The sequence below is a fragment of the Myotis myotis genome, unplaced genomic scaffold (genome assembly GCF_014108235.1).
Source record: "Myotis myotis isolate mMyoMyo1 unplaced genomic scaffold, mMyoMyo1.p scaffold_m19_p_1, whole genome shotgun sequence".
NCBI lineage: Eukaryota > Metazoa > Chordata > Mammalia > Chiroptera > Vespertilionidae > Myotis > Myotis myotis.
The window spans coordinates 92,098,756-92,113,684 of record NW_023416313.1 but is presented as its reverse complement, the minus strand read 5'-3'; the positions used below and the strand labels follow the sequence as shown (position 1 = coordinate 92,113,684).

At 41.2% G+C, this 14,929-nt stretch overlaps 1 protein-coding gene across 1 annotated transcript in view; it reads right to left on the bottom strand.

Annotated features, from left to right (window-relative positions):
* Window positions 1-14,929, bottom strand: part of PRTFDC1 (phosphoribosyl transferase domain containing 1) — a 106,304-nt gene that overhangs the window by 19,342 nt on the left and 72,033 nt on the right. The window contains 1 exon segment of the mRNA XM_036327594.1: window positions 1,272-1,337. Within this exon segment, the coding sequence (XP_036183487.1) occupies window positions 1,272-1,337 (66 nt within the window).

Here is a 14,929-nt window from a genome sequence, read left to right as displayed (position 1 = left end):
GGACTGACACATGCAAATTTTTCAAATAGCGATAAAATTATACATTTCATAAAAATAAAATAAAGGTAAGTTAAAAGATAAAAAAAATAAAATGACATCATTTAAAGACCACTCCAGGGGTATTAAAAGTTATGAATTTTGAGAAATTGCTTTGTGTATTTTAGCTTCCTAGCATGTTATTCTATACACTGAAGTAGTAACATCAAATGGTGGCCTAGTGCTATGTTAACATCAAGTTAATTCCCATTTCTATGGGACATAATTTACTACTAGATAGTAATTTAACACTTGGATGCCACAGTTTGCCTTCAGAGTCAGGGAAGTAGCTGTTTTGTAATGAGTCCTTATGGTATTGGAGTGTCCTGAGTGTTATTTATTCATCTTGTGATTAAATGGGACTGGTATTCCTTTTCACCATTCGGCCATTGCATAACAATAACAACCGCAAATAGGAGAGATTAAGCTTGTGTACCAGACTGAGCCATTTTACTTAGAAAGCTGGAGCAGTTCAGAGATAATGGATACAAGGTATATCAGAAGGGAGAGCTGAGCAAAAACAAAATCTGTGTTGCTTTCATTTACAGCAAAACCTTCACTTCAGGTCACATTGATGCAAAGAGCAACTGCTTTATGAAACACTCTTTCTCCGGATGCATGCATTTATGTCAGAATCCAAACATTTCTCCCCACTGGATTGCTAAGCCTTGGCAAGTTTTGGAATCCCATGTTAAAATGGAAGGCCTGTTCCCCATGATCTAACGGGTTAAATCTTTTTAATAAGGGGGAAGGGCAAAGGGCTGAAAAACGTGCTGTCACAAAAGTCTTTTTTATTCTCTCCCCCGATTTTGTACATTCCAACAAACCTGTGTATGAAATGTCTTACTGGAGTGCCTGGGTGCTGAGGCATAGACGAGAGACATAAAGCAGACAAGTAGAGGGAAAAGCCTCCTTTTCAGGAGGCACCTGAAAGGGTGAACAGACAAGAAAGAACAAGGAGTGCCAAGGGGTTTTGCAATCCGAGGCTGTCTGAAATAAGATGGGAAGAAAGCTCGCAGACGAAAGATTTGGTCTGCATCACGTCCTGGAAGCATTATAAAGGAGTGTTTTATAAAGGAGAAATCATTACAAGAGTTCACACATCCATTTGCATGAATTAGCAAACCCTGGAGAGTGTCTGAAATGTACTGCAAGTGCTGACCTGAAATGAAGGTCACCGATTTCCCCACAACGTCAGGCATCAGTGCGAACTGAGCAGCCTCACATGAGCAAACCTTTCCTGCCAGTATCGAAAGACCATAGCCTCCAATCATCTGCATCTCGCCCATGAACTGGTCGTTCTAAAGACAGAGAAGCCGATATTTTACTGTACAAGGAAACCTGTAGGGCACATTTTTCTGTTACCCAGCTAGTGGCTAGATTGCGCCTCACAAAGATAGCACGAATAGCCACTACAGGTTCTTGGTTGCCTGTGGTTACCAATAGCCCCTCGCTGCTCCTGTGCTTGAGACAAAGCATTCTAATGACTGGGGGAGAGACTGTGGAGAGAGGGAATGAATGGAAGGAGTGCAGAGAGGACAAACAAACCTAATTTTGGAACAAAAAATTGGAAGCTGTCTCAACCTCTCCGGAGGCAGAAGGAATGGGAGAAGACAGTCATACTCCTGGGGTGGAGAGAGCCCCGGGAGACCCAGGAGTGGGCCGAGCGTTTGTCAACTGTGCCAACATGTCTGCAGCGCAGAACAATGAGGCTGTGGTTCCCAACGCAATTACAGGCCTCCTCCACTCCCTGCAGCGCGGGTCCTTTCCCTCAGCAGATGTCCAGGGCAATGCTAACAGGCCAAGGATCAGGAACCACCGCACGTAGGCCTTCAGACATGGATGAGAAAGCCTCAGGAACTCTCTGCTCTTCTAGGAAAATGAGACTCAGAACCTTTGTAGAAGACTTTTCACTCAAATCTCATGAGGTTATGAGCATTTGCTTTCGCGAGGCTTCTGTATGGGACATCATCTCTCCTAATTAAGCCACACACACACACACACACACACACACACCAAAATATGGATTGTTAATGAGTATCACAACAGATAACATGGGTGCAAAACAGCAAACTGAGTGCAGGCAAGTTGTTTTCTAACTTCATTACCGAGACACAGTCAAGGAACTGAAGCAAATACCCTCCAGGCTTCATGACCCATCAAGACTGCTGTAATGTTGCAACCCCTGTGCAAACAGTGACCTGAGGGAGCAGGCGACAGGGTAGGCACATGTGCACATTGTGTGGAACCAGGACACAGCTTCCATTACTGCTGTGGACAGGTATTGCTTTTGCCAGTTCAGTGCTTTCTTCTCTGTTTCTGCTGAGACAGCTCCGCCTCCTTCTGAGGGGAATTATTCCATGTGGATCAGGTGGAGCTAGGCCTTAGCCATGCAAACCAGCTACGCCTGAAGATATACCCAGCCCTGGACTTTCCACCTACCAAAACCAATTTATTCCCTTAGGAATTTCCTTGGATTGGTTTGAATTGGATTCTGTCACCTGAAACTGAGTCTCAATCTAGACATAGAGTTACTTTATCATAGAATTGGTCATCAGGGAAGGGGAAAAGAAAACAAAACACACAGGCAAATAAACAGTATAATAGTTTTACCAATGAAACAGGATTTGTCTTTTTATCTTTTTGTTCAAGAGGAAAAATAAATGACTTTAACATGTTTTTACATCTGCTTGATAAAGGAGTGGAGAGAGTTCTTGAAAGTGACCCATTAAGTTATTAAAAATAATTATTTTCTTCTTGTGGGAATAAATCTTAAAAGGAGAAAAATCAAAAGAACATCCAGAATTCCTGGATCTCTTGCTGTTTTTGTACAGACATATATAATCATATATCAGCAAGAAATCATGTCAATAGGTTAAAAACTTGTCAAAAATGTTGAAGGAGAAAATTTTGTCATTTCTAGAGGTGCTGAGATATAGGAGTTAACAGAAGAAGAATTTCTGCAAATTAGACTCAAATATGTTCTCTCTCTCTCTCTCTCTCTCTCTCTCTCTCTATATATATATATATATATACATATATATATATGTATATATATATATGTATATATATATATATATATATATGTATATATATATATTCCAAGAGGAAGAGAGAGGGAAAGAGCGATAGAAACATCAATGATGAGAGAGAAACATTGATTGGCTGCCTCCTGCATGCCCCATACTAGGGACCAGCCCACAATCCTGCACATGCCCTGACTGGGAATTGAACCTTGACTTCCTGGTTCATAGGTCAATACTCAACCACTAAGCCACACCAGCTGGACTCAAATATGTTCTTTAAAAAATGTTTTTATTGATTTCAGAGAGAGCAAAGGAGAGGAAGAGAAATATCGATGTGACAGTGGAACATTGACCAGCTGCCTCTTGCACACTCCTTACTGGGGATTGAGCCTGCAACCTGGGCATGTGTTCTGACTGGGAATTGAACCAGTGACTTCGTGGTGTATAGGACAATGCTCAACCAATTGAGCCACACCATCCAGGCTCATATATGTTCTTAATAGCAGCAGGAAAAATAAAATTTCAGTACCTCCAGAGGACTGAGGTATACAGAACTGGATATAACCATTAAACCACAAAGTTTAATGTAACAAATGAGATTTATACTTTGGCAGATCAGAGTGTATTTCACAATACTTCTATTATCATCTCTATTCTATAGATTAAAAACAACAACAACACAATACCTCAGAAAGCTAAATAATGTGTTCTAAGTCACACAGTAGGGTGTGGTGCTAAGCAAGTCTTATTTCAGAAGGTCTTACGAGCAAGTTTATAATGTGTTTATTTTTATTTATTTATTGTTGATAGTATTACAGGTGTCTTCCTTTTTCTTTCCCTTTACCCACCTCCACCCAGCCTCTGTCCCCCTCCCTCTGGCCATCACCACACTATTATCTATGTCCATGGGCTATGCATATATGCTCTTTGGCTAACCTCTTCACCTTCTATAACATGTTTTAAATATTAGATTTATCCTTAATTCATCTGGAACTTATATCTTCCAAGTATGTGTATAGTCAATTGTCCGAATACCATTTATTAAATTGTTTATTTTTTTCCCTATTGGTTTGAAATGTCATTGGTTTTGATTTGATAATATTTTATTTGGCCTACAGTTTTAAAGCAAAATGATGTTGGCCTCATATAATGAAGTGGGTGGTTCTTTATTTTTTTTCTTTTAAAAAATTTTTATTTTTCAATTACAATAGACATTCAATATTATCTATATATCTCTATATATAAAAGCCTAAGCAGCCTTTACCACTGGTCGCCTGAACAACCCATCAGCTGGTTGCTATGATGCACACTGACCACCAGGGGGCAGATGCTTAATGTAGGAGCTGCCCGCTGGTGATCAGTGTGCTCCCACAGCCAACCTTCTGTGGCCAGGCAACCTCCTGAGGTCCCTCCCCCCGGCCGGCTGGCCCGATTGGCCCCAATTAGGACTGGGTGAGACGGCCCTATTGGCCCAGATCACTGCCAGGCCGAGGGACCCCATCCATGCACGAATTTGTGCACCGGGTCTCTAGTTTTGTATAAATTTACAAAGTGATCCCTCTGATAATTCACATAAACACCTGGCACCATACATAGTTATTTCAATATTATTGACTATATTCCCTATCCTTGTGACAATTTTTATTTTATTAAAAAGTTTTTATTGATTTCAAAGAGGAAGGGAGAGAGAAAGAGAGATAAAAACATCAATGATGAGAAAAAATCATTGATCAGTTGCTTCCTACATGTCCCTCACTGGGAATTGAGCTTGCAACCCCGGGCATGTGCCCTGACCAGGAATTGAACCATGACCTCCTGGTTCATAGGTTGATGCTCAACCACTGAGCCACACTGGCTGGGACCAATATGTACTTCTTAATTCCTTCAACATTTTACCCAGTATCCAAAACCCCCTCCACTCTGGTAACTACCAGTCTGTTATCCAAAACTATGAGTCTGTTTCTATTTTGTTTGTTCATTTATTTTGTTCTTTAGGTTCTACATATAAGTAAAATCATATGGTATTTGTCTTTCTCTGTCTGATTTATTTCACTTAGCTTAATACTATCCATGCTGCCACAAACGGTAAGATTTCATTCCTTTTATGGCTAAGTGATATTCCATTGTATATATGTACCACTACTTTTTCTATCTACTGGTCTGTTGAAGGGTTCTCGGGTTGATTCCATATTTTGGTTATTGAAAATAATGCTGCAATGAACATAGGGGTGAATATATTCTTTGGAATTAGTGTTTTGGGGTTTTTCAGATATATAGCCAGAATTAGAATTGCTAGGTCATAAGGCAGTTCCATTTTTATTTTTTTTTGAGAACCTTCCATTCTGTTTTCTATAGTGGCTGCACCCACATGCATTACCACCAATAGTGTATGGGGGTTCCCCTTTTTCCACATCCTTGCCAACACTTATTATTTCTTGATTTATTGATGATAGCCATTCTGACAGATGTGAAGTGACATCTCATTGTCGTTTTCATTTCCATTTCTCTGATGATTAATGATATTAAGCATCTTTTCATAGGCCTATTGGCCATCTGTATATCATCTTTTAAGAAGTGTCTATTCAGGTCCTCTACCCAGTTTTTAATTGGGTTGTTTATTTTTAGGGTGATTAGTTGAATGAGTTCTTTATAAATTTTGGATATTAACCTGTTGTTGAATGTATAATTGGCAAATAGGTTGTCTTTTGATTTTGTTGGTGGTTTCTTTTTCTGTACAAACCAGCTCTTGGTTTTATTGATCTCTTGTATTGTGTGTGTGTGTGTGTGTGTGTGTGTGTGTGTGTGTGTGTGTGTGTTTTAGACTCTGTTTCATTTATTTCCACTCTGATTTTTATTATTTTCTTACCTCTACTCATTTTGGGCTTTGTTTACTATTCTTTTTCTAGTTTCTTTATGTGTAAGATTAGATTGTTTATTTGGGATTTTCCTTGTTTCTTGACAAGAAAATAAGACCCAAATATATGTTGTCTACAAGGGACCCTCTTAAGACTGTTTTCGGTTGTCTCACAGATTTTGGGTTGTTGTGTTTTCACTTTCGTTTGTCTCAAGGTATCTTTTGATTTCTTCCTTGATCTCATTGTTAACCCATTCATTGTTTAGTAACATTTATTTAGCCTCCATGTGTTTGTGTGATTTTCAGTTTTTTTCTTGCAATTGATTTCTAATTTCATACCACTATGGTCAGAGAAGATGCTTGATATAACTTCAATGTCCTTAAATTTATTGAGACTTGTTTTGTGGTCTAATATGTGATCTATCCTGGAAAGTGTTCCATATGCACTAGAAAAGAATGTATATTCTGCTGCTTTGGTGTGAAATGCTCTAAAAATATTATTTAAATCCATCTAGTCTAATGTGTTATTTCAGGCCACTGTTTTCTTATTGATTTTCTGTCTGGAAGATCTACCCAGTGGTGTCAATGGGAGTGCTAAAGTCCCTTACTATGACTGTATTACTGTCAATCTCTCTTTAATGTCCATTAATATTTCCTTTATATTTTTAGGTGCTTCTATGTTAGGTATATAAATATTTACAAGGATTATATTCTCTTGTTGGGTTGGGCCCTTTATCATTATGTGATGTCCTTCTTTGTCTCATTATAGCCATTGTTTTAGTCTAGTTTGTATGATATAAGTATTGCTACCCCAGCTTTTTTGTTGGTTCCCATTTGTGTGAAATATCATTTTCTATGCCTTTACTTTATGTCTATGTGTGTCTTTTGATCTGAAGTGAGTCTCTTGTAGACAACCTTATTTTCTTATCCGTTCAGCTACCCTTTGTCTTTTGATTACAGCATTTAATCCATTTATACTTGAAGTGATTATTGGTAGATATTATTGCCATTTTATTGTTCATATATATGTTCCTTTCCCCCCCTTCTTCTTCTTAAAAAGTCCCTTCAACATTGCTTGTAATACTGGGTTAGTGGTGATGAACTCCTTTAGCATTTTCTTGCTTGGGAAGCTCTTTATCTCTCCTTCATATTAAAACAATAGCTTTGCTGAGTAGAGCAGTCTTGGTTCTAGGTCCTTGCTTTTCATCACTTTGAATATTTCTTTTTTTTTTTTTTTTATATTTTTTATTGATTTTTTACAGAGAGGAAGGGAGAGAGATAGAGAGTTAGAAACATCGATGAGAGAGAAACATCGATCAGCTGCCTCCTGCACATCTCCTACTGGGGATATGCCCGCAACCCAGGTACATGCCCTTGACCGGAATTGAACCTGGGACCTCTCAGTCCGCAGGCCGACGCTCTATCCACTGAGCCAAACCGGTTTCGGCACTTTGAATATTTCTTGCCACTCCATCTGGCCTGCAAAGTTTTGTTGAGATATCAGCTGATAGTGTATGAAAACTCCCTTGTAGGTAACTAATTGTCTTTCTCTTGCTGCTTTTAAGATTCTCTCTTTGTCATTAATTTTTGCCATTTTAATTATGATGTGTCATAGTGTGAGCTACTTTGAATTCATCTTGTTTGGGACTCTCTGCGCTCCTTGCATTTTTGTGTCTTTTTTCTTCACCAGGTTAGGAAAGTTTTGCCATTATTTCTTCAAATAAGTTCTCAATCCCTTGCTCTCTTTCTTCTCCTTTTGGTAGTCCTATGATATGACTATTGTTATGTTTGATGTTGTCCCAGAGGTCCCTTAAATTATCCTCATTTTTAAAGAATTGTTTTTTCTTTCTGTTGTTCCAATTAGATATTTTTTTGCTACCAAATTGTTGAATTGATCCTCTGCTTCATTTAATATGCTGTTGAATCCTTCTAGTGTGTTATTCATTTCTGACTAGTTCTTTGTTTTCTATGTCCTTTGTTATGCTGTTGAAGTTGTCACTAAGTTCCTTGAGGATCCTTATAACCATTGTTTGAACTCTGTATCAGGTAGATTGCTTGACTCCATTCTATTTAGTTCTTTTTCTGGAGATTTCTCATGTTCTTTTATTGGGGGCATGGTTTTTTGTCTCCTCATTTTGGCTGCCTCTCTGTGTTTGCTTCTGTATATTAGGTAGACCTGCTATGTCTCCAAGTCTTGGTAGGGTGGCCTGATGTAGTGTCCTGTGGGGTACAGTCATGCAATCTTCTCGATCGCCTTAGCTGGGTGCTATAGCAATATCCCTTATGTGGTTTATGTGTGCCCTCCTGTTATCACTGAGTCTTGAATGCTGTTGGCACATCTGTGGGTTGACCCTCAGGCTGGCTATCTATCAGGATTGGACACAACCACAGTGCATGTGCTGATCTGAAAGTGCTGACCCCATTACGTGGAATTTGCCATCAGGGTCTGGTGCTTGCTGAGACCTCTTTTTGGTATGCCATTTGTGGAACTAATTGGGTGGTGCTCTGTTGTAGTCCCAAGCCAGCATCCAGTTGTGTTGGTTCTGGGGCCTCTTGGGAGTGACTCCAGTGCAGGCCAATGTCAAACCCTGCCAGTGACCAGCCCTGGGCTACCTGTTAGAAGGTGCAAAGAGATCCACGGATTGTAGCTGCCTCTACTGGAACTAGGTGCATGTGGGAGGCCATCTGCCAACAAGCTGCCAACTGGACTATCTCCCACAAGTACTGGTACTGGGGAAAGTCAGTAAAAGGCCCAAAGCACCTCGGATCTGCTGCCACCTGCCATTTAGGCTCAACCACTGTAAGAGCCTCAGTAGTACATGAGTGACATGTGGCAGGTTCTCAGGGAGTTACCTGGTGTGTGTGTAGGGGTGGGTGGTGGTGTTTACCAGGTTAGTACTATTTCAAACTTGGAAGCTCTGCTGGATCTGAGATCACTCAGTAAAAGTCTCAGGGTACATCAAGGCCAGCTACCACCCACCTGGACCATTGCAGTGGGGGTGGGGCCTCAGGGAGTCACCATGGTGGAGCTAGTAGAGTCACCGTACTACGGCAGATTCAGATTTGGCGGTGTGTAATGAAGGCTTAACTTAGGAAAGCTGGCTCTGTTGGAAGATACCCCTTGCCCTGAAGCCAGACAACTCAGTTTCTCCCTGTGTTTCTGGAACTCCAGAGCTTGACCAGAATTCCTGGAGGTTTTTTAAAGAAGGAATGCAACACAGGCCGAGGCTAGTAGCCACCACAGACAGAGCCTCTGGCTGTGTGTGAGCCGGTAAGGGCAGGACCTCAGGGCATTGTCAGGATGAAACTAGTGTAACTCACCATGCTAATATCGTGTGGGGGAAGGGCTCCACACAGGAATGGGTAACACCTATAGGCAGAGTGAGACAACAGCCCCATCTCCAGCCATGCATGAACTGTTTATCGTGGGACCTCAGGGCGGAGCCAGTGTTAGGCTACTGCCTGTTGAGGGAGTGCCTAACCCAGGAAAGATGGCTCCCATGGGCTGCGTAGTGAGAGGACTCAATACAGGGACATTGGAGGCTGTCCTTCCAGCCCTTGCCTAGAACCACACAACTTAGTCTCTTCTTCTATGACTCTGGCACCCCTCCACCACAGAGCTGATGTGGATCCCAGGGTGAGTGTCTGTGAGTGAGAGTTGTGTGTTGGTTCTTTAGGAGGACATCTGGGTTTCCAGCAACCTCTGTCTCCCTGGGGGTAAATAGAATCCCCACTGATTTCCACAGCCAGATGTTATGTTAGCTCCTTTTCTCAGCACTCTGGGTTGGGATTCGTGTTGGGCTGAGAACTCTCATTTTTCCAGGGGGACCTTTGCAGCTGAGATATCTCTCTGGATTCTCAACCATTGCCTATTTCGCATCTCTGCTCCTCCTACAAGTCTCAGTGTGGCTTCTTCTTTATACGCTTAGTTATAGAACTTCTGTTCAGCCACTCTTCAGATGGTTTCCAGGATGATTGTTCTATAATTTTCTTTTAATTTTGATGTGGTCGTGAGAGGAGGTGAGTGCAGCTTCCACCTACTCTACCATCTTGGACCTTCCTCTTTATCTTTTTTTCTATGGCCTAAAAGAGTTTGCATTTGAATGGATTTGTCTCTTTTGCTAAGGTTCAGTAGAGCTCAGAATAGGTATTATTTAATACCTAACTTACAGATGAGGAATTTGAGGCAACTAGAGTTTAAGTAACTTGTCCAAAGTGGTGTTGGCTAGTAAGTGGAAGAATCCAGTTCAATCTTAGAATTGCTTGTCTCCATATTACTCTGGTGAAACCCATATCCCCAAAATTCCTAGAAGAAAGAAGCACATAGCACATCTTGGAGAGTAACACATAAAAGTGGGTCCTGGTTGTGGTAATGAAGTAAATAAATAAGTTGAAATGGCTAGGAGAAATCAACATCTTGGTAGAAGTGTGGGTAGAGGTGTGGATTTATTTAAGTAGTAAAGGAAACCTCTGACATTGAGTCTAGGTATCCTTTGAAGAAATATTTTGGAAACTATATGAGCTTAGGTGACCTGATTTCCAGGTACAAAACAAACAAACAAACAAACAAACAAAAAACAAACAAACAAACAAAACACACCAAACAGCCCAGCAGACGTGGTGATACTGACACTGTTGTAATAACCTGGTTATTATTTAACAGGAAAGGAGGAAAGGGGAGACTAGATAATATAGGCATGCCATATATATAGCTTTGCCAAAAAAACTGCACTTAACACTCTCCAAGGCTGTTCCCCACTGATCAGTGGGGGAAGAGATTGAACAAAGGCAGTTCAGACACATGCTCAGTGAGGTCTGAGTGTTGTGGGAAGGTGTTTGCCCATCAGTCCTACCTGGGAACAAATCAGTGGCCAGGATGGGCATGGCTGCTACAGTTTTGAAACCTGGATATTTCAACTTCTAGACAAAGAAGTGAGCTATCTTGGTTTCTACTCTCTCTACTTTCTCACATGTGCTGGGCCCTCTGGGACTCCCATTGCAGGGGGCTGCGCCATGGTCGACTCGTGAACTTTATTTAGCCTGGATGCTGAACTACACCCGGCTGCAACATGGAACAGAAGCTTTGGACACTGGCCTTGCTTTTGGCCCTGTTGGAGCTTTACCTTTCTCAGGACTGGTTCCAAGGGCATGGGATTTTGGAACCCGAGGAATGTAACTAACTTCATGCAAATAAAGCCGTTTTTCACATCTCATTCTCCCGTGAGGGCTTATTTCAGCGGTACCCCAAGAACCTTGCTCTCATGAGTGACAGGGGAGTTTAATTCTCTGGTAACAATACCTTATGCAGAGGATTTGGACTGCTTAGATAATGTTTAGCGAAAACATATCTGAGGAAGAATAAATATCTTGAATTCCTGTTCTTTTGAGGAACCAGAAAGGGAAAAGGCAAGAAAATAAACAAAAGAACCACTCTCTCAGCTATTCATTTCCAAAGTCAGAGTTGACTTTCTTTAAAATCTGTACATGCAGAAGCTTTCTCAATATTCTCATCCTCCACAGATGCTCAACTTTGCCGCCACCCCCGCACCTTTTCAGCCTAATCCTTCCTCTCAGCTATTCTCCTGTGCTTAACAAGGTTATCTAGACTATATAAAATGGATAGGAGTGCAAAACAGTACCCAAAACAGTTTATTATAAGAAAGTTTAATGATCAAATTGGAGAGCTTCCAATTATAATGTTGCAAACTGGTGGAAAAAAAAAATTTAACTCTAACTTTAATACCAAGTCAGGTAATGAGGACAGGTGAATTGATTCTAGTATCCCCAGGTTTCTTTTCAACCAGTGGTTGATGTAGGCTATGACTCTTAACTGAGTCCCTTAGTCCTTTACGCTGCCTGGGCCGCAGTGGAGGGCACAGTGCAGTCAGGGCTGGTGGTAGCTCCTGCCACACTGCTCTGGCTTTTGTGCTCCAGACAGACCAGCTCCGCTTGTTTCTGTTATATTGGTTTGGTCAAGAGCAACATGGTGGGAGCAAAACAAGTTTGAAAACTACCATGTTAATGTTTTCTTCCTTTGAAATGACTTCCTTTTGGGTTTCTTGTTCACTTAATTATCCATTTGCTTCTGAGATTGTATTTGTTTAGAAATTCATCCGAACAATCTATGTGGAGTGAGTTGTGAAAAAGGAGACTATTGAGACAAAGTAAACAGGCAGCTGGTGTCCCCTGCACTCAGACCTGGGTTCCAGTCACAGCTCCACCTTCTATTGGTTGTAGGACAATGAGGAAGTCATTTCACCTCTCAGTGCTTCATTTTCCTTATCTATAAAGAGAGTATATTAATAGTTCCAACTTATAGGATTATTGGGAGGACTAAAAGAATATGCATTATGCACTTAGGAAAGTGCCTGGCATCTATACTAATAAAAGGGTAATATGCTAATTAGACCGGGAGACTAGCCAGGGAGGGCAGTTGGGGGCCATGAGGCTGGCAGGGGAGGGCAGTTGGGGCCATGAGGCTGACAGGGAAGGGCAGTTGGGGACAATCAGGCTGGTGGGGGGTGGGCAGTTGTGGGCGAGTAGGCCAGCAGGCAGAGTGGTTAGGGGCAATTGGGCAGGCAGGCAGGTGAGCAGTTAGGAGCCAGCAGTCCCGGATTGCGAGAGGGATGTCTGACAACCAGCAGTCGACATCCCCCAAGGGGTCCCAGATTGGAGAGGGTGCAGGCCAGACTGAGGGACACCCCCTCACCCCCCGTGCATGAATTTTGGGCATCAGGTCACTAGTGTAATAATAAACAGAACATAAAGTAGGTCCTGTGTTCTCACCATCTACCTCTCTAGTCTTAAGAAACTTGCACATCTACCTGAGTTTTCTAACATTGGCTGTGATGTACTCTTGTTTCAGTTCACTCAGCACATCACGAATACATATATGCCATGTGCTCTGTGGTTGGGTTGACTGAGGCTGATTGCAACCCATGAGGCGTGTATTGAAGGAGGACTCATATCCTGCCATTGCCACTCTGTATTGTGGCGAGGGCCTTGGTTAAAATGACCTTGTTTGTGTGCTTTTGGGGGTTTCCCAGTTCCCATGCTGTGGTGTCTAAAGCTTTAAAGTGGACCATTTGATGTGCATAATTTGCATAATATTGCAACTCTCTATCTTTCTTCACAAGATTATTCTTACTCTTTCTTCAAGACTAAGTTTGTTAGGGGCAGAAATGGAATAGTAGAGACTAGATATAGTAATAAGAAATATTAATCATGCTCTGTTAACCGTGATTGTTTTGTTCTGATTAAAGAAAGCATATTCTGATCTGGCTGGGAATTGTATGCTCTGGGACGTAGGAATGTGATCGATTCTCATCTGAGAACTTCCTATTATCATGGAAAGATTAACAACTTTGGCGCTCACCCTTTGCAAACTCTCAGCCTGCATTGCCTTTAACCTGTAACCATTATACTTATTTTTATTCCTTTTGCCTACATCCCCATGCCTGCATACTCATTTTTATTTTGCATACCCATTCTTATTCCTTTTGCCTACTTCCCCATGTAATCCTTGTCTTTTTACCCCATATGGCTTATGGGGAGCGGTACAGAGCAGATTTTCATGGATGACCTGCTGCTCTCCCGTACTGCTGGCATTATTGGACTAAACACTCATACATGATTCAACCCTGTCTCTGCTTTTAATTGGCTCAAGTAGAGACTGGCAGCCTGGACCCATTGATTGTCTGGTTTTAAGTTCAGGCATCATCTCTTTTAGGAAGCTTTTCTGGAGTCTCTGGGATTTCATCTGCACCCCAGTAACATTCTATGCATATCTGCATGTCAATAGGCCATGTCCAACTGAAATTTTCTGAGACTGTAGCAATTGCCAATGGAATGAAAGTCTTTTAGCATAGCAGCCTTATTTTCATTCTTATTGTGGCATCCAGTGTTTGCTGAGATGTCAGATATTTAAGCACCTGAGGACATGCGATATATATATATATTTTCATTGATTTTTAAAGAGAGTGGAAGGGAGGGGGAGAGACAGAGAGAAAAACAGTGATGTGAGAGACACATTGATTGGTTGCCTCCCACATATACCCCAACCAGAGCCAGGGATTGAGCCTGCAACCTAGGTATGTGCCCTTGACAGGAATCAAACACGGGACCCTTCAGTCTAAGGCCCAATGTTCTATCCACTGAGCCAAACCAGCTAAGGCTGTTGGCTATAATTTTAATACTTCTTCTCCTACCCATTTTAGGCATGAAGTGTTCTCAGGCAAAACTTAAGTTTTCCTTGCTTTAAGTTCTTTCTCCGGCTGCTCAGAAGCTTACTGCCCAATGGCAGACAGAGAAAAAAAATTACACACTAACACATATGAAAAATATCTGTGAAACTCAAGTGGGAGGACATAAGTGAAGCTAACTTGAGTAACACAGAAGATGGGAAGACTAAAAAAATACCGACCTTCCTTTGTTATGTCTGAGTGATACCCACCCAAACTATATTTTTCTTATTCTCATGATTATTATTTTATTATCTCAGTTCCCAAACAGCCTCCTCAATATTTTTAACACTTAAATGCAAGAAGCCATGTGAATTCTGAACACTAAAAATATGAAAAATTGCATTAAGATGTTTTAATATCAGTAATTCATTTAATGATTAGTAAAGGATATTTTCAAAGCATTTTAACCAGGAAAGAATATATATGTTGGCATGTACAATCCAGCTCACTTAAAAGTACAGATATATTTTGCACCTCCTGAATTTGGTGTGTCTAATTTTACAAACATGAAGTGACTTTATTTAACACAATGTGGCTTTCTGTTTATTGATAATGATTTATTACTCTGTTGTGATTGGTATTCTACTCTGCCCAGTCTCTAAGAGGGGTATGGGTTAGCTAAGAGTAATCTCCACCCAACAGAGAAAGGCACTTTTCTTATGAAAGATAAAGGGATGTGGGTGAGAAAAAGGGACCACAATCATATGAAGAAGTTACAGGCTAGAAGGAATAATGCATGGTCACACCCACACACACACACAAACACACAC